This window comes from Fukomys damarensis, unplaced genomic scaffold, assembly GCF_012274545.1.
Source record: "Fukomys damarensis isolate Sample0158 unplaced genomic scaffold, DMR_v1.0_HiC HiC_scaffold_7, whole genome shotgun sequence".
NCBI lineage: Eukaryota > Metazoa > Chordata > Mammalia > Rodentia > Bathyergidae > Fukomys > Fukomys damarensis.
The window spans coordinates 19138949-19159549 of NW_022900919.1; the positions used below are offsets into that span (position 1 = coordinate 19138949).

At 38.7% G+C, this 20601-nt stretch overlaps 1 protein-coding gene across 1 annotated transcript in view; it reads left to right on the plus strand.

Moving 5' to 3' along the window:
* Nucleotides 1-20601, plus strand: part of Ticrr (TOPBP1 interacting checkpoint and replication regulator) — a 45423-nt gene that overhangs the window by 18423 nt on the left and 6399 nt on the right. The window contains 11 exon segments of the mRNA XM_010621064.2: nucleotides 4219-4370; nucleotides 5257-5357; nucleotides 5874-5967; nucleotides 6061-6140; nucleotides 6302-6541; nucleotides 7044-7140; nucleotides 10938-10995; nucleotides 13203-13364; nucleotides 17407-17497; nucleotides 18934-18995; nucleotides 20377-20511. Of these exon segments, the coding sequence (XP_010619366.1) occupies nucleotides 4219-4370; nucleotides 5257-5357; nucleotides 5874-5967; nucleotides 6061-6140; nucleotides 6302-6541; nucleotides 7044-7140; nucleotides 10938-10995; nucleotides 13203-13364; nucleotides 17407-17497; nucleotides 18934-18995; nucleotides 20377-20511 (1272 nt within the window).

Here is a 20601-nt window from a genome sequence, read left to right on the forward strand (position 1 = left end):
TTTACTTTTTCACCTTCTCCTTTTAATTTCTTGCCTTGCCTATTTGATTTGCTCTGTTGGGCCTCATGGTGTTGTTGCCTTCATTGTCTTTTTCTAGGATCTTGTTTAGAATTGCTTGTAGTGCTGGTTTGGTATTCATGTAGTTTCTCAGGTGTTCTTTGTTGTGGAAGTGTCTTATTTCCCCCTCCAGTTTGAAAGAGAGTTTTGTTGGATACATCAGTCTGGTTGGAAGTTGTTCTCTTTTAGTACTTGAAATATGTCATTCCAGGCTCTCCTTGCCCCAAGGGTTTGTGTTGAAAAGTCTGCTGTGATTCTGATGGGCTTTCCTTTGTATGTGATTTGTTTCTTTTCTCTTACTGCTTGTAGTATTTTGTTCTTCTGTTGGGTTTCTGGGATCTTGATTATTATATGTCTAGGTGTAGATTTTTTTTGATTGTAGCTAGTTGGGGTCCTATATGCCTCAGTTATCTGAATGTCAAATTCTTCCCCTCTGTTTGGGAAGTTTTCTGTCATTAACGCATTCTTTTATTCTGTTGTGTACACTTTCAATAGAGTATTTAATCTCCTGGATATCTGTTTGAATCTGTTTTATGGATTCCATTTCTTTCCTATGTTGGGCGTTTATTTTTTCCATTGCTTTCTTATGCTGGGCCTTCATGGCTTCTATCATGGTCCTGAGCTCATCTATTTTTTTGTCAGTTTCTACTCTAGAGTCTCGAATCACGACTTCCATTTTGCTCACTATCTCTATGGTTATCTGGGAAATTATTTCTGTTTTGAATTTTTCCAGAGCCTGATTGATCTGTTTTGTTACTTCCTGTGCTTTGAGTTCAGGGTGTCCTGGTGGTTCACTATCGGCCTTTTTGTCCTCATTTGCCCTACTGTTTGCCATTGGTGAACTGGAAGTCTGTCCTTGCGTCTTGCTTGTTTTCTCATTTTAATTTTTGTTGTCAGACTGTCCTTGGTTTAATCTCTGGATTATCACCCAAATCTTCCTGATATTAGTTGCGCCCTAGCTTCTGTGTCTCTAACGACCCACAGACATTCTCATCTTCATAACATCAGAGAAAACAGCTCATCAAATCAATGGCAATGCTTTACCCCAACTGATAACAATCAGCAACACATTGAGATCAAGCACAACTTGGACACTGACCACCTGTGGTAGTCACTAGTCTATCGCCCTTAAATCATTTGAATTAAACTGAAATCATGAAGCAGTCCAGAACATGTGCACAGTGGCTCAGACAGAGCGAGGATGCAAGACCCCTGATCTCAGCTGATTGCTGAACCCCATGATGCTGACTGACCTCCGGCTGCAAGGCCCAGATTGAGTTCCCCATCCTTCTGAATGGTTGAACTCCGCAACGTTCTATTACAGGTTTCGCACACCCTTTCTTTAAAGATGTTCAAAGTTGGGAACTCAGAAAAATACCCTTGATGACCACCTCTGTCTTTGCAGAGTGGGTCCAAAGACTTGCACAGTCAGGAGGTCTGAGAGTTTGGGGGGGGACGCTTATGGGGGTTCAGGGGCGCCCGGGCAGCTATCTTCCTGGCACTTGAGCGATGGCGGCTGGGTTGGGAGCAGGCGTGGTTCTCCTTCCTGTGGTGGATCTGGGCCCAGCCTACCTTCCTGGCGCTTGAGCGATGGTGGCTGGGTCGGGAGCAGGCATGGTTCTCCTTCCCGTGGTGGATCGGGCCGGCCTACCTTCCCGACGCTTGAGCGATGGCGGCTGGGTCGGGAGCAGGGGTGGTTCCTGTGCCACATTTTCTTTATCCATTCATCTGTTGATGGACGATAGGCTGCTTCCAAGATTTAACTGGTATGAATTGTGCTTCTGTAAACATGAGTATGTGTGTATCACTGTAATATGAGAATTTTAATTTATTCAGGAAGATAATAGGAGGTGAGTAGCTGGGTCAATTCGATTTAAATTTTTGAAGGACTCTTCGTAGTGATTTCTGTAGCAGTTGTACTAGTTACATTCCCACAAACAGTGTAGAAGGGGTCTTCCCCCAACCCCCAGAGCCTCACCAGCATTTGTTATTATTTCATTTCTTGATGATAGCCATGGCATTTGAGCATTGTTTTATTCTGCATTTCTCTAATGACCAGCAATGCTGAACATTTTTTCATGTATCTATTGGCCATTTGCACTTATAAGAAATTTTTATTCATTTCAGTTGCCCATTTTTTCATTTGGACTTTTATTGGGGGGAGTCCTAATTTTTTTGAGTTCTTTATATATTCTAGATATTAATCCTGTCCAAGATGTAGCTGGCAAAATTTTTTTGCCATTCTATATGTTGTCTCCTTACTCTGTTGGTTACTTCCTTTGCTGTGCAGAAGCCTTTTAATTTGATATGTTCCGATTTGTTGATTCTTGATGTTGTTTTTTTGTGCAGTTGGGATCCTGTTCAGAAAATACTTGCCTGTGCCTTATCTCCCAGCAGGTTAAGTGTTTCTTCTATTTTTAATGTTTAAATCTTTGAACCATATTTAGTACATGGTGAGAAATATGGGTCTACCTTCAATCTTCTACATGGAGTTAGCCAATTTTCCTAGCACCATTTATTAGAGAGGCTAACTTTCCTCCGGTGTATGTTTTTTGGCCCATTTGTCAAAGATCAGGTGGCTGAATATGTCTGGGTTGTTTCTGCATTGTCTATTCTGTTCCATTGGTTCACATTTTTGTTAGTGGACCCACCGAGAAAGAAATTTTTAAAAATACCATTCACAAAAATATCAATAACAATTCAATATTTAGGAATTAACCTAACGAAGGAAGTGAAAGGCGCCCACAGTGAAAATTACAATACTGTGAAAAAGATCAAAGAGGAAGAACAGAATGGCATTTCCTGTTCCTGGATAGGCAGGACCAACACTGACAGAATGGCCGTACTCCCAAAACTGACATATAGGTTTGATGCAATCCCAATCAATACCAACAACATTGCTTACAGAAATTTCTTTAAACTGGTCACTTCCAAAAACATGAAATGGGGTAGGAAAACAAGAAATGGTAAATATTCAATAAAACAAAGGAACTCTTACCCAGAGAAGATGCTTAAAGAAATTGTAGACTGAATGCTATACACACATTTACTAAAAAGATTTTCTTTGTAATCCCTGCACTCTGGGAAGCTCAGGTAGGAGGATCACAAGTTCCGGCCCAGCCTGAGCAACTTAGTGAGACCCTGTCACAAAATAAAATAATTAATTAATTGGGCTGGATTGGGCATAGTGGTGCATACTTATAATTCCAGCACTTAAGAAGCTGAGGCAGGAGTATTGCCACAAGTTTAAGGCTATCCTGGGCTATATAGTGAGTTCAAGGCCAGCCTCAATATGAAGCAAGACACTGTCTCAACAAAAAAAAACTACATACATTACCAATAATCATAACAAGAAATATCAGATTGAAATTTTTAAAGCTGGTATATCTATATTAATACTAAGCAACATAAACTTTAAGGTATAAAGTCATTAGGAATAAATAAATTTATTCCTCATTGACAAAAGATACTCACAAGAAGATAAGCAGTTATAAACTCATATGAATAACAAGGCTCAAAAATATATGATGTAACTGCACCTGCCTTGTAAGCACAAGGTCCTGAGTTCAATCCCTGGTACCAAAAATAATAAGATAATATGATGCAAAGATTGACAGGACCACAAAGGAATTTTGACTAAACTTAAATGATAGGTTAATACAATCATCTCAGTTATAGATAGGTATATTGTAGAAGAACAGAATTACTAAGAATGTGAAATATTCAAACATGTAGAAATAGGACATGCGTAGAAATCAAAAATCATTTGTGGCTGGGTGTGGTGGTGCATGCCTGTAATCCCATCATTCTGGAAGGCTGAGGCAGGAGGATTGCTGTGAGTTTGAGACCAGCCTGGGTTATATATTGCGTTCCATGTCAGTCTCAACTATATAGACCCTGTCTCAAAACAAAACAAAAATCATTTGTGACCCAGTTAGTCATCTTCCCCTTCCCTAATCCCTGGCAACCACTCTTTGCTGTCTGCATAGTTTTTCCTTTTCCATAATATGATATAGTTGGAATCATAAACAGCAGTAACCTGCCACAATACTTAGTCCAATATCCCCTGGGAGGCAAGATCTTCCTCCATTGACAACCATTGGCTGCCATAGCATAAGGACTTGAATGTTATAATTAATTTCAGGATTTTTTTCCCCACAGATTTTAAAACTGAGGAGGAGCTACTATCCTACATACATGAAAATTACCAAAAGACTGTCACCACGGGAGAAGTCACATTATATTCATGTGCTCAGAACACGATCTCAAATATTAAAGTGTTCCTAAAATCGAAAGGCGCCAAAGAAATAGAAGTAAGAAAGTCCAGGTGTTATTAATAGATGCAGTGGTTGGGTGGGTGGTGGTGGGTTTGTTCACATGTGTTGGAAGGTGTCTGTTGTGCTGTCCATGAGCCAAACATGGATAGATGAGCAAGGGAGGAGTAAAATCCCAGATCTTAGAAGGTGGGCATGGTGAGCTGGGAAAGCAGCAGCGAAGAAGTGGGTGAGTGGGGTAGTTACATGTGTCTCACCCGGTGAGCTCTGTCCTCACCTGAAATGTGTGGTAGCTGCGCAAATCAAGCCATTGGTTTCTGACCCTCATTGCCTTTCAGAATCACCTAGAGCTTTTTTCTTTCTTTCTTTCTTTCTTTTTTAACAGCTTGAGTTGGGACCTGGTCATCTATAATTTTTAAAACTCCCTAGATACTATGCCTGGTAGTGCTGTAAACCACTGTTGTAGAAAATAATAATGTTTTCATTATTTTTGTTCATGTTTGTTGGCAAGAGCAGGGCTCCTTCTAAACTGAACAGGAGTTGTTTATAATTCTTACACTTGTCTGTCCCCGTTTTGTGAAACCTTCCTTTTAGGACAGTTCTGCTTGCAAGTTGCCATGTCCATGTCTACTTGCTCAAAAATCCTTTTGATCATGTTCTTTTTAGCAATAAAAGAATGATATTCATTTCAAAATTTTTTTTTTTTTTGGTCCTGGGGATCAAACTCAAGACCTTGTGCTTTCAAGGCAGGCAGCAGCACTGCTGAGTTAAATGCCTGGCCCATTTCACTATTTTTCATTCAAATGAAGGAAAAGGGAAATTTGTAAGGCAGTATATGTTCTTTCTTAGGGCTTTATTCAGCTGTGAAAGAAATTAGAAATAGTGATAAGTAACTTGGTATCCTGCTATAATTTTGTATTTTTAGGTGAACTGCCTGAATCACATAAAAAGTAACCTCTTAAAAACTAGCAAAAATCTCCGACAGAATCTAGGAAAAAAGCTGGATAAGAAAGACAAAGTCAGAGAGTAAGTAACTCCCTTCTAATTTATTTATTTGTTTGTTTGTTTGTTTGTTTGTTTATTGGGTACCGGGGATCAAATTTGGGACCTTGCACTTGTGAGGCAGGCAGTAGAATCACTGAGCTAAATCCCCAGCCCTCTATATATTTTTAAAATTTTACTCTAAAACAAAGCTCTAACATTTGTTAGAATCTATTTAAGATCATTTGCTTGGAGATGTTTTTGTATTGTTTTATTTTGTCTTGTCTTTTTTTGGTACCAGGGATTGAACTCAGGGACTTTGTACTTTGAGGCAGGCAGCAGAACCATTGAGCTAAATTCCTGGCCCTGGAGATGCTTCTGTAGCTGATTCTTTAAGATGTTCTGTCACGTCACTTATTACCTAATGAGCACATCAATGTTTAGAGAAAGCGATAACTCTTCTTACTGGTTGTTATTTCTTATATAAAAGATCTGTGCGGAAACAAGGAGTTTCAGTTAGTGGGCAGTCAACACAGACCTGACAGTCTTTTTTCTCTCGAGGTGCCAGCTTCAGGTGTTTCTTCGCCTGGAGATGTGTCTGCAGTGCCCTTCCATACTAGAAAACCCAGAGGAGATGGAGCAGGTAGTGGAAGAGGCAAGTACATAGCTCATTGCCATTGGGAATGGATCTCCGTGCTTTCAGTGGCCTTGCAGAGGACTCATGGCAATTTTCTAAAATCTCTTTCAGGTGACAGCTTTGCTTCGCATAGTGTGTCTAACTGAGGATTCAGCATACCTAGCAAATTTTCTGGAAGAGATTTTGAAATTGTAAGTTTGGTGCCTACTCACTCTAAAGTTGTCTTACCAAGAACTACACATGATGTTGTCTGGAGTTATGGGACTATGAGGACCATTTCTCATGCTGCGTGAAGAGGAACAGAGGTGTGAGGTGGTAACTGTGTTCCATACCTAACTAGTCTTCTCCACAGGTACGCTGACTCCATCCCAGAGACACTTGGGAAGCTTTACAACAGCCTCGGATTTGAGATTCCTCAGAAGCTGGCCGGCATCCTTCCTGCAGACTTTTTCAGTGATGACTCCATGACACAAGACAGTAAATCCCCACTTGTCTCTGTGCCTCTTCCATTGAGTGCTCACAGATCAGTTTCAGGCAGCACTGAAGCTGACCAGCTGGAGGAACTCCGGACCAGATCAGCCAAGAAGAGGAGGTGAGCACTCGGCATGGAAGACATCATTTGCACTGTTAGTCATACGGTTCAAAGGGTGTGTTTAACATAGTCTGCTGAAGTAATAGTCACCCTTGGGGCTAAATCACAGAAGACAACTATGTGAGTTCCTGCGGAGCAGCACCTGACACTTTCTAATACCCGGAGAATATGCAGTGCTGCTTTTGTAGTTCACAAAGCCCTTCTTCAGTCCACATGGGACCTCTAGGAACTAGGAAGCTTTTATGAAATAAATAAGCTTAGGGTTTCGGCCAGTTTTTTCAATTTTCCTTGATGCTTTTCATTGCTTTTATCTAGTTGAGTTTATAGTAGTTATTTTTGAAAATTCTAGTGTTGACGCGTTTTGATATAAATCCAGGCCAGTACCTAGACAACTGACTTTTATTTAAATAAGGTTTTATTTTAGACCCTGGTTCCATTCAGATTTAACTACATATAACTTCTGTGTGGTATGTCTTGACTAGTCTCTTTCTATTTTTAAAAGGAAAAATGCACTAATAAGACATAAAAGCCTTGCAGAAGTTTCACAGACTCTTCGACAAATTGAAGTTCCCAAAGTATCCAAGAGAACTACAAAAAATGTAAGTATCTCCAATAAATATGAAATGGCACCAGCCCAAGTTGGTCCTTCCAATTTGAGTTGGCGCTCTTAATAAGAATGAAAGGCAGAAGCCGGGCATGGTGGCGCACACCTGTAATCCCAGCACTTGGGAGACTGAGGCAGGAGGATCGCTGTGAGTTTGAGACCAGCCTAGGCTACAAAGTGAGCTTCAGAGCAGTCTGAACTACATAGTGAGACCCTGTCTCAAAAAGCAAAAAAAAAAAAGAGAATGAAAGGCAGTCTTTCACTATTAGAAAATGGACATTGAAATGGATACAGAAATAGTATAAGCTAGGTATTCCTTATCTGAAATGTCTGAGACAAGATTTATTTCAGATTTCAAAGTTTTTTTGGATTTTGTATAGAGTGTTGACAAAATATTTGGACTTTAGCCAGGTTAGATTTCAGTGTTTGGATTAGAAATGCTCACCTGATGTTAAAATATTTTTTAAATGTGTATATAATTTTTTGTGTATATATAAATTTGTTAAAAGATTATTTTACCCAAGAATTTGACACTTAGAAATAAAAGTAAATTAGAAGTGAAAAAATTAGTTAAAAATCTTTAGTGTAAGGCCAGGAATGTAGCTCAGTGGTGCTGTACCTGCTTGGCAAGTGTAAGGCCCTGAGTTTTTTCCCAGTTCTAGAAAAAAAATCTTTAGTGCAGATAAGAAAAATTAATATAGTAACCATCTTCTATCCCAATAGGACTTTGATTGCCTCCCAGTAAAGTACTTTTCAGTATGTATTTAAAAGAGAGAGGAAAAAAAAGTACAGTGGTCAGGAAACCAGCTGGTAACTGGCTTCTCTGTTCCACTACACATAAAAGTTGAAGTTCTATGTTGGGGATGTAGCTCAGTGATACAGAGCTTGCTGCATGTGAATAAGACCTTGCATTGGATCCCCAGCACTGGGAGCAAAGAGAAGGGAAGGGAACTTGAAGTCTTTAAGACTAAATATGCTAAGATTAGGATTTGCCTTTTGCTTTTGGTTAATAATGTTTTTTGCAGGGTATGATGGCTCACTCCTGGGTAATTAGTACCCAGGACCCTGAGGCAGTTTGATTGAGAGTTCAAGGCCAGGCTGATCTAGGTAGAAAGTTTGAAGCTATCCTGAGTTACAAGAGCCAAAATGCTGTCTCAAGAACAAACAAAAAAAAAAGTTTTTTTCATGTCAAGGTCAGTACCATAGATAGTGACACTAAAAGAACCAGTTAAGTTTCTATCAAAAAATCTTGAGTCTTCTGAAAGATCAGGAGGCTACAAAGTGAGCTTCAGAGCAGTCTGAACTACATAGTGAGACCCTGTCTCAAAAAGCAAAAAAAAAAAAGAGAATGAAAGGCAGTCTTTCACTATTAGAAAATGGACATTGAAATGGATACAGAAATAGTATAAGCTAGGTATTCCTTATCTGAAATGTCTGAGACAAGATTTATTTCAGATTTCAAAGTTTTTTTGGATTTTGTATAGAGTGTTGACAAAATATTTGGACTTTAGCCAGGTTAGATTTCAGTGTTTGGATTAGAAATGCTCACCTGATGTTAAAATATTTTTTAAATGTGTATATAATTTTTTGTGTATATATAAATTTGTTAAAAGATTATTTTACCCAAGAATTTGACACTTAGAAATAAAAGTAAATTAGAAGTGAAAAAATTAGTTAAAAATCTTTAGTGTAAGGCCAGGAATGTAGCTCAGTGGTGCTGTACCTGCTTGGCAAGTGTAAGGCCCTGAGTTTTTTCCCAGTTCTAGAAAAAAAATCTTTAGTGCAGATAAGAAAAATTAATATAGTAACCATCTTCTATCCCAATAGGACTTTGATTGCCTCCCAGTAAAGTACTTTTCAGTATGTATTTAAAAGAGAGAGGAAAAAAAAGTACAGTGGTCAGGAAACCAGCTGGTAACTGGCTTCTCTGTTCCACTACACATAAAAGTTGAAGTTCTATGTTGGGGATGTAGCTCAGTGATACAGAGCTTGCTGCATGTGAATAAGACCTTGCATTGGATCCCCAGCACTGGGAGCAAAGAGAAGGGAAGGGAACTTGAAGTCTTTAAGACTAAATATGCTAAGATTAGGATTTGCCTTTTGCTTTTGGTTAATAATGTTTTTTGCAGGGTATGATGGCTCACTCCTGGGTAATTAGTACCCAGGACCCTGAGGCAGTTTGATTGAGAGTTCAAGGCCAGGCTGATCTAGGTAGAAAGTTTGAAGCTATCCTGAGTTACAAGAGCCAAAATGCTGTCTCAAGAACAAACAAAAAAAAAAGTTTTTTTCATGTCAAGGTCAGTACCATAGATAGTGACACTAAAAGAACCAGTTAAGTTTCTATCAAAAAATCTTGAGTCTTCTGAAAGATCAGGAAGCAGTGAGCCTGTAGTGTAAGTGTAGATACATGATAATAATCTGTCTGTTACATTAATGTATATTAATTCCTTTGTATGTATTAATTCCCAAAAAGCACCATTATTTTAACAAGGTTTGATCCCATCCTTGTTTCTCCTGGACATAAACTTCCTTAACTTTCCTTTCAGTTTAAGACCCAGTAGTACTATAAATATTTAAGCCTCTGCAGGCCACACAGTTTTGTCACACTGTCTCAGTCCTGTTGTAGCCGGAAAGCAGCCATAGACACTATGTAAAGAAACAGGAGGCTGGGATTTAACTCATTGGTAGAGCACTGTCTAAGAAGCATGAGGCCCTGGGCTCAGTCCTCAGCATTGAAAAAGAAATAGGCAGCGCCAGGGATTTAGCTCAGTCACCACACCTGCCTTGCAAGTACAGGGTCCTAAGTTCAATCCCCAGTACCTCCAAAAAGAAAGAAGGAAAGAGGCACAGCTGTGTTTCAATAAGCGTTATTTTCAAAATGAGAGGTGACCCAGGTTTGGTCTGTGTACCATAATTTAAAGTTTCTGCTCACGTGTGGTTCTTCATTCTTCCAATTACTATAACAATATAATTGAACAAACAAACAAAAAACTATCCCCTTGTGCAGACCACCTAGAGTTTACACTTTTGAATCCTCTACTAGAATAGCAAATGAATAGCAGTTTGATATAGATACTTCTAAAAGTATAGCTACCCTCAGATTCATTTATATGGCTTTTCTCTTATTTTTTAGGTATAAAATGTATACACAGTCATTATTTCAAAGTTGAAATCACAAAGTTAATAGGATATCCCTTCACCGTCCATTCTTCTGAAGCAATCACCAGTTATTTATTGTACATAGCCCCAGGCCCTGTTCCTTATATACCAAAAACAAATCATCAAAGCTTTGTATTTATCAATAATATACCCATATATACAGAAAGAGTAAAATTGGTTTAACCTTCCATACTTATTATCTGTTTTTTTTAACTGCTCCTCCATCACAGATCTCTTTCTATGTTAGTATACATGAGTCATCTTTCTTTATCCTTTTAATGTCTGCATCGGATGGATGTGTAATTCACTGTTTTGCTCTTTATGGGCATTTATAGTGTTCCCTCTTTTGTATTACTAGTACAGCAGGAGTGCCTTTAGAACATCTCCCTATGTGCATTTTACTGTATCTCCTCTGGGTCTCTGAAGTGAACTGCAAAAGACTAAAGGGTTTCATGTGAAGCTTTGCTTTTTTTGTTTGTTTATTTGTTTTTGTTTGGTACCAGGGATTGAACTCGGGTCCTTGCGCTTGCAAGGCAGGCCACCGAACCGCTGAGCTAAATTCCCAGCCCTGGAAGTTTTGCTTTTAAATGAATGCTCATATAAACTTTCTTATAAGATTGTCTTAATTTTTAGGAGAGCTCTCACCCTGCCCCTCAGCAGCCTGCACTTCCAGCAAAAGGCACAGCACAAGGTATGCTTTGTTTTCCTAGGGTCTGCACTGATTCACTGGAAGGACAAGTTTATTTTGATTTCATGTATTTAAGCAGTTTCATTCAATTATAAATTATGGCTTCATATCATTGTTACTTAATAAAATGTGTCCAAATTCCATGCCTCAGGGGAATTAGATGCTCACATGGTCTCAAAAATAGTGCAGTCTACAAAATTGCTAGCCTGAAATCTTTAAAAATGACACTTTCATAAAAACCAAGAGAGAAAAAGAAGAGGAGCAGTGGAGCTTTGGATGAAAAGAGTTGAAGCAAGACCCTAAATGTACTTCATGATCCCTGCTTGGATCTTAAATTTAGAAAGGGAAAAAACTGTATCATTGAGACAGAAATTAGAGGAAGGATTGCATGCTGGAAATACTTTGAGAGTGTAATGAAGGCGTTGTGGTTATGTAGGAGATTGTCCTTGTTCTTAGGTGATCATGCTGACAGGTAGGCAAAGGGTTGTAATGGCCACCACTTATGCTCCTGGGCCTGGGGGAAACTGTACAATGAAGAGAATGGGACATAAGAAACAAATGTTGACAGTGAATTTTAGTGACACATATGTGGTTATTCTATTTTTACAAATTTTCTGTGGATAGTAAATTTTTCAAAACAAAAATAGAAAACAACATCAAATTAGGCTTTCAGGTCATAGATTAGTTTCACAGGCAGCATAAGTCAGGTAACAAAGACTTTTACAATGGTATAAACATCTTTTCACACTTTGGTTTGTTATTGGTGTCCTTAACATTAATGTTGGTGTTATCGATAGGTAAACACAAAGCATATTCCCGTTTTTCAGAATCCTCAATCATTTGGGTTTCTTTAAATGAGATGCTCTTAGAAGAATTCACCCCTGGAGAATTTAAAGTTACCTCCACCAGGATATTTTGCTTATAGTTAAGGTGCCATCTTGCTAACTGTGCTAAGAATTGGTCCACTTTGCAGTGGTTTTTCCCTCACTTTGAGTCTAGATGGTCAAACCTCATGCTCTGGAAGATAATTTAAAATTACCCACATTAGTAAAGTAGTCAGAAGAAGAATGAAACCTGTGGAATTGAAAAAAACAGTTTTTCATCTAGGAATGGTGGCACATACCTATAATTCTAGCACTCTGGGAGGCTGAGGCAGAAGGATCACAAATTCAAGTCCAGTATGGGAAACTTAAAGTGAGATTCTGCCTCAAAACAAAACAAAAGGTGTAGGAATGCAGCTCAGTGCAAAGGCGCTGGGTCCAGTCCTCAGTACCTCAAAAAAAAAAAAATGTTTGTCAAAGCTGAGCTGAATATAATACAGTAAAAAATGAGAAAAATAATTATATTGAAATATATTAATAGGACCATAACATACTAGCCATCCACTTAAGAATTATGTTCCATTTGACAATGAGTAAATCTTCTAGTTTGACAAAAGGTACAGGCCTGCCTTGTGCTCCTGAATATTGGATTGAAAATGAATTTGTAATGGAATAAATAATTATGGACAAATGTGTGTGTGTGTGTGTATTTATTAATAAATTAGCTAGCTAGATTAAATGGACAAATTCCTAAAGGACACAAACAATTAACAGATTTCAGAAGAAATAGAATGGCTCTATAATAGGTACAAAGATTTAATTAGTTGTCAAAAATTTTCTCTTGAAGAAATGCCCAGGACTAGATGGTTTTGCTGCCAAGTTCTGTCTAACATTTAAAGAATTAACACTCTATCACTTATGGTGAACTGATTATTCAAGCAGGAATCCAAGACAGTTTATTGGGGAATGAGAAGTCTTGACAAAGTAATACTGCACCGACTGGATATCCACATGCAAAAGAATGAATTGGATCCCTACCTTGCGCACAGTCTTACACAAAAACTTTCTGAAGCTATATAAGAGTAAATAGTTTTAAGGTACCATAGTAGTACACTGTCTTAAGGATTTTTTTTTTTTTTGAGATACTAGAGGTTGAGCCCAAGGCCTTCACAATAGGCTACAGTCCCAGCACTGCTGCCCAGGCTGGATCTTCCTACTTAAGGCTTGCCAGAGTACAGGGTTTAGAAGAAATCTTTAGTAAATGTGAATGTAGCAATCAGCTGTAGTTTCTTCAAGCAGCTTCTCTGGTTGGATAAGAGTTCCTCTGTTTTATTGAATATAATATTTGACCTTTTGTTTCTTTCCCTATCCCCTACTCCGTGTTTTTAGAAGTGACCAAAGTTCGAAGAAATCTCTTCAACCAGGAAATGATTTCTCCTTCGAAGAGATCCCTAAAGCGAGGCCTGCCTAGAAGTCATTCTGTGTCTGCCTTGGAAGGTCTGGACCATAAATGTGATAACTTGAAGAAGACCAAAAGTACTGCATTTCAGGGTAAGAAGAAAAGAGCGGTTTTGTTGATAACAGACTTCCTGGTGGCGGTGTCTCCTCTTTGATTCCTAATTTAGTCTTCTCCTTTTTTCTTGGTCAGTGTAGCTAGTAGGTTTATCATTTTTATTGATCTTTTTGAGGAATTAGAGGTTTTTCTCTACTGCTTTTCTAATCTCACTTTCATTTATTTCCTTCCCTCTTAAATTATTTTGGTCAAAGTGACAGGTTAGTGATTTGAAAGCTCTCTTTTTTCTTTAATGCAAGCATTTATAGCTGTAAGTTCTGCTAAGCACTGTGGTAGCTGTAGCCTGTAAGCTTGGGTATGATGTGTTTTTATGGTCATCATCTCAAAATATTCTCTAATCCTTTATGATTTCTTCTTTGACCCACTGGTTATTTATCATTCTGTTAAGGCCTATATATTCAGGATTTCCCAAATTCCTTCTATTGATTTCTAGTTTCTTTCCACTGGTGTTGAAGAATATTCAGTCTTTTTGAATTGAGATTTGGGCAGGGGGTGCAGTTCATCAGTAGAGCACTCGCCTAGCCTGCTCAAGGCCCTGGGTTTGTTCCTACTGTGGCACTACAGGGAAAGAAAGGCATTGAGATTTATTTTATGGCCTAATACTTGGTCTGTCCTGGAAGGTGTTCCATGTGTGCTTGAGAATGTATGTTCTGGTCTTGTTGGATGAAGTATTCTACACACATCTAATTGGCCTATAGTGTTGTTCAAGTCATCTGTTTCCATGTTGATTTTCTGTGTAATTGTTGAAAGAGTAATATTAAAGTTTCCAATTATGGTTAAATTATTTATCCCTTCAGTTCTGCCAGCTTTTTTCTTTTATATATTATGGAATTGAGTTGTTACGTAGGTGTATATGTTTATTTATAATTACTGTATCCTGATGAGCTTTTTACTAATATGTGACCTTTTTGTCTTTTATAATCTTTTTTTGGTTTAAAGTCTGATTTTGTCTCACAGTAATATAGCCATCCATCCAGTTCTTACATAGCATACCTTTTACTACCTTTTTACTTTTAACCTCTCCATTCTTGTATCTAGATTGAGTCTACAGTAGATAACATATACATGGATCATGTTTTCATAATCCTTTGACCAATTTTTGCTTTCTCATTGTAATGTTTAAGCCATTTATAATTTAATATAATTACTGCTAAGGAATCACTTCTGCCATTTTTATATTTGTTTTCTGTATATTTTATGGCTTTTTGTTCCTCAGTTCCTCTACTACTACCTTTTTTGTGGTTATCTGAATTTTTTGTAGGGTACCATTTTGATTCCCCTCTGTGTGTATTTTTTGGTCTTGCATTGTATTTCAGGCTGGCCCTGAACTATGTAGCCCAGGTTAGCCTCAAACTCACTGTGATCCTCCTTCCTCAGCCTCCCGAGTGCTGGCATTACAGGTGTGTGCCACCACGCCTGGCTCTCTTTGTGTATTTTGTAGTAATTGTTTTAGTGGTTGGAAGTCACAGTTAACATTTTTTTTATGTACTGGGGATTGAACTCAGGACCTTGTACTTACAAGGCCGGTGCTGGTGCCACTGAACTAAATCCCTGGCCCTACAATTAACATCTTAAACTTAAAACAATCTGGATAAAACCAAATGAGTTTTAATAGTACCCAAACATTTTGTTACTGTATATTTCTTTCCTTCTCCGTTTTACATTGTTTGTCATAGATTACATCTTTATACATTTTGTGTCCAAAATATAGATTTGTAATTATTGTTTTATGCATTTACCTTTAAATCATAGAGGAAAAAAGAGAAGTTGCAATCAAAAGTTCCATAATATTACTAGCTTTTATATTAACCTATGAGTTACTTTGCCGGTATCCTTTACTTCTCTTTATGGCTGGCTAACGTCCTGTCATTTGAGCCTGAAGCACTCCAGATTTCCTTGGAGTGCAGGTCTGCTCACAGTGAACCCCTTCAGCTTTTCTTGGTATGGGAAAGTCTTTCTTTCGATTTTGTTCTTGAAGGATATATAATTCTTGTTTACGACCTTTTTCCTTGCAGGACTTGAGAGATGTTATCTACTGCCTCTGTTGCTTTCAAGATTATTTCTTCATCTTTGCGTTTTGATAATTTGACTATAATGAATGAGCCTCTGTGGACCCTGTTAAGTATATACTGCTTGGAACTCATTTACCGTCTTTAATGTGTAGAAAGTCTTTCATCAGATTTAGGAGGTTTCCAATCATTTCTTCGAAGTTTTTCTGCCCCTTTGTGTCTCCTTCTGGGACTCCCACCACAGGTCCCTCAAGCCTTGTTCCTTTTTCTCCATTCCTTTTTCTTTCTGCTCAGATTGCATAGTTACTGATTGTCTTGGCTTTGAGTTCACTGATTCTTCTGCCTGTTCAAATTTTGAAACTGAACTCCTCTAGTGAATTTTTGTTTCACTTACTGTACGGTACTTTGAGGGCTCAGGTTGTAACTTAGTGGGTAGGGTGTGTGCTTAGCATGTGGAAGGACCTGGGTTTGATCTTCAGTCCCTGAAGACAAAACAGTCATTGTACTTTTTAGCTCTAGAATTTATTTGGTTCCTTTTATAATTCTTTTTTGAGACAGTATCTCGCTATCTAGTTGAAGCTGTCCTTGAACTCACTACGTAGCCCAGGCTGACGTTGAACTCACAGGGATTCTCTAGCCTCAGCCTCCCAATTGCTGGGATTACAGGCGTGTGCCACCATGCCCAGTCTTTTTATAATTCTAATGTGTTACTGTTATTCTCATTTTGTTCATACTTTATTTTCCTGATTTAAAAAAATTTTTTTTTCTATGGTTTCATTAGTTCATGGAACATATTTAGAAAAGCCCATTTAACATTTTTGACTAGTAATTTCAATGTCTGGGTTTTTTTATTTTTTGTTTTTTTTTTCAGTCTGAGGCAAAAAAGAGTTGTAAATTAAAAAATTATGTGCAATCTTTTATACTTATGTAGTTGCTTTACTAGTGCTCTTTACTTCTGCATGTTGTTCAGGCTACTCTGACACCCTTTTCTGTCAGCCTGAAGGGATCCTTCAGTTTTTTCTTACAGGGCAGGTCTGCTAATAACAAATTCTGTTCTGTTTTGTTTTTAACTGGGAATGTGTAATTTCCTTCTTCATTTCTGAATACCTTTTAAGTATAAAAATTCTTTCCCAGATGTTACCACCACTTCAGGCGGCTTTGATGTTTCCAATTCTAGTAATTGTGCCCTGGGAAAAGTTGGTTTGCACTGGGGGAGTTCTGAGTCGGGTTGAGTAGAGCTTAGCCTTGGCAGCAAGATTTTCCAGGGAGCTGCCAAACAGATCAAGTGACGGCAGCTACCTGGAGCAGGACCTTGCAGGAGCTCCAGGCCACTCTACTATCCTGGGGTTGTTGGGCTGCTGGTTTTCAAAGTGAGCACTGGGCTAGGGAGGGTGTATGCTGGGATGGGTTACAATTCTGCAAAGCTCACTGTGCTCACTAAGTTCCAGCTACTTTTCTAGAATAATAATACTGCTTGGATTGTTGGAAACCTGTAGCTAATTTCCAGAGTCCTGAAAAGGCTGGCTCTTCATTCTTGGTGTTCTTGTTCCTTTTATGGATGTTGTTCCTTTTTTTCTGAAGTCTTCATTGCACTATCCCTGCTGACGTCATTCCTATATCTGATCACGTAACTCATTTTAAAGCATCCTCCCGTGAATAGCTCAGTTACCCTATCGGAAATACTGTGCCAGGTAGATTTATCTTAATAACACTTGCGTGGCTTGTTGTCGTTTTTACATATTTTATTTCATTTAATCTTTGGTACCAGAACCTACTAACAGATATCTTTCATTTTTCAAGGTGCTTATTAGGAAATAATTCTGTAGTACTTTCCATTGGTTTATGTCATCATTTAATCTCTAATAGTGCTGATAAACTGTTCTCTTTTGTCAAGTTCTATGCACATAGTACTTGGCTCAAAGATTAAGATACTTACAGCTAGGTAATAAATGCTGCTGCTTGAGAAGGTTAAGTGTAGTATATATTTGAAGCTGCTTTTATGATATTTTAGGTTATCACAAACTGCTAACTAGGAGTGTGGCTGAGACTCCTGTCCATAAGCAAATCTCTCGGAGGCTCCTGCACAGACAAATCAAGGGCAGGTGAGTGACGTTTTCACCCTGGACACAACACTTCATGATCTTGAAGGCCACTGTTTACCTTCATGACTTAAATCTTAACAATAGTGCTTATAAGCAGAGAGCATTTCCTCAACTCTGGGGGCAGAATGTGTTCTTAATCTGGCCTCTTTCACTTGGCATAATTATTCTGAGATTTATGCATGTTGTTTATATTAGCAATTTGACCCTTTTCCTTGCTGAGGAGTATTCCACTGAGTTGATGTCCCACAGTTTTAAACTCATGTGCTTGTTGACATGGGGAAGAAAGGGTGTGTCCTCAGACCCACCAGGCACAGCTGAAGTTCCAGCTCAGCCTTTCCTCCCAGAGTTTGGGGTAGGCGGGTGGGAGTGTGTGGGTATTTTCCCTGGATGCTGGTTGGAGCAGGGAGTTACTGTCTCTAAATGTTCAGTCATGATTGGCTGCCCTCTTTCCTGGTTCTTCAACCTTAGAGAGCTGGCTTTCCTGGCATTATTTTTAGTCTGTACCTGTGGCACAATTGATGTTGTTAACTCTGCCAGCATAATGTCGGGGATTCTTGGCAGTAGAGAAAATGCAGAGAGGACCACTGCCCTTCTCTCCTCAGTTCTCAGGTCTGCACCAGGCTGCCTCCTCTCCACCTTTCAGGGTTGTCTTCTGCTTGTTTTTCACAGAGCATGCAGGGGTTTTTAGCTGCCCTTTCAAGGGGACAGAGAAAGTGTATCTTCATCTTGTCACAACTCCCTCAGGGCATCAAATGTATAAATTTTACACCCTTAGGATAGTTTATAGGATAAATTATGAGAAGTAAAGTTGGTGGGTCAAAAGTCCTTGTCAAACTGCCAGAACTTAAAGATCTGAGTGTTTAGAGCCAGGTGTGGTTGCACACGCCTGTGATCCCTAGTTCAGGGCCAGCCTGAACTACAAAAGGAGACTCTGCCTCAGAACACACACACACACACAAATTGAGTGTTTAATTTTTAATACGTTATGGAATTAAAAGTATCAATGTACAATAAAGTTATTTTTGATGTTGTGAAATTGTTTTCTTACAAAAGCATTTTAACCATCTCACCCTTAATCGTAATCATATATGGAGCTGCAGAAGGCCCTGGGTTCAATCCTCAGCACCAAAATATAAATAAACAAGGATAAGCTGTGCTGTGCGCCTATAATCCCAGCACTTGGGAGGCTGAGGCAGAAGGATTGCTGAGTTTGAGCCCAGCCTGGTCTACATAGTGAGTTCAAGGTCATTCTGAACTATGTGGTGAAACACATCCCAAAAATAAATACTTTAATTAATTAATAATGTATGAAAATATTTACCAATGCTAATATTATCAGACTCTGGTCTTTGTTGCCTTGTTAGATGAGAAGCTGTCTCTGGCTTTAATGTATGCTAGTTTTAGGTGTTGAATCCTTTTCCTGGTTGTTCTTTAAGGTCCTCTGATCCTGGTCCTGACATCAGTGTTGTTGAAGAATCCCCTGAGAAAGGAGAAAATGGTGACTATTACCTACTCTGTTTTTTGGTCTTGTACTTGGCTTTTATAAGAAATCATTCTGCACTTGTACTGTCACTCTGCTTATGCTCAGATAGTTTACAGAAATTTTGAAGACTCCAGGTCTATAGTGAAGCTCAGTAACTATGTGTAAATGTTCTTTTACATAGAATTTATAAAGAGACTTATTGGGGAAGAAATATTTTTACATAATAGAAATGTAGTTTGGTGTGAGTATTATTAAACTACCATGTTATACGAAATACTGTGGCTTTTTTTTTTTAAGGTAATCTTTTTTTTTTTTTGGTAGTGGGAATCGAACTCTGGTCCTTGCATTTGCAAGGCAGGTGCCGGAACCACTGAGCTAAATCTCCAGCCCTACTTTGGCTAATTTAAAAAATGCATGACAGGGCCGGGGATTTAGCTCAGTGGTTCTGCTGCCTGCCTAGCAAGAGCAAGGTCCTGAGTTCGATACCCAGTACCAAAAAAATACGTACATACATGACAGAGCCAGATATGGTGCCACACACCTGTAATCCTAGAACTTGGGAGACTGAGACAGGAGGATCACAAGTTCAAGGGCATCCTGCACTACATAGTGAGTTTGAGACTAGAAAGACCCGTCTCAAAAAACAAAAATTAAAAAAAAAAAAAAAATACATGACAGAGGAGGGGTTTTCAAATACTAACTTCTTTTTTTAATTGCTCAAATAATTCATATTTGTTAAAGAAAAAAATTACAAAATATAAAGACAGAATTTTTTAAATTATCTGATAATTCCACTACTCAGAAATACTCTGTTAACACATTAGCATGTAATCTTACCAGTACTAGTTCTATACAGATATTGTAATATGCACATATGAAACCTGGGTAGACTGATTTTCAGGAGCCTAACAGTCTGCCACCTTTATGCATGTTGTGGGATATATCTTTGTTCACCCTGTGTCATGCATAATGGTGGCAGATTGTGAGATTCCTGAAGGTCACAGTGTAACTGCTTGGTGGGTTTTTTAATAGCCTGTTGGGACCATGTGTTAACCCCCTCTTAGCTTTACTCCCTACCCCTGTTATTAGGGATTGAACCTGAGACTGCATCCCTGGTTTGCACTTAGCTACATCCCTGTTCTTTCTTACTGTGAGACAGGACCTCACAAAGTTGCCCAGGCTGGGCTCAAACTTGGGATCCTTCTGCCTCAATTCCCAGGGTGCTGTGTTACCACGCCCAGCTCCCTCTTAGCTTTAAGAGACACTTCAGAAATCTCAAAGCTGCTGTCAAGATTTCCATCTTACATGTGGTATTACATAAGTTTTGCACATTTTGACAACATGAAGTGTCAGTTTTATAGTTCTCCCTGGTTACTAACTGCTTCTCATTTTGCAGAAATAAATTTGAGACGAAGTCCTCGAATCAAGCAATTATCATTTAGCAGAAGAAATTCTGGTTCCTTCTATTCTGTGTCTCAGCCAACGTCGAGAAGTGTGCAAAGAGTCCATTCATTCCAGAAAAACAAGTCAGGTAACGGGGGCCCTTCTCTCTTCACAAGTCCACTCTGACTTAGTGGAAAGTGCTTTTGCATGCAATCTGACATTTTCCTTTTTGCCTGGA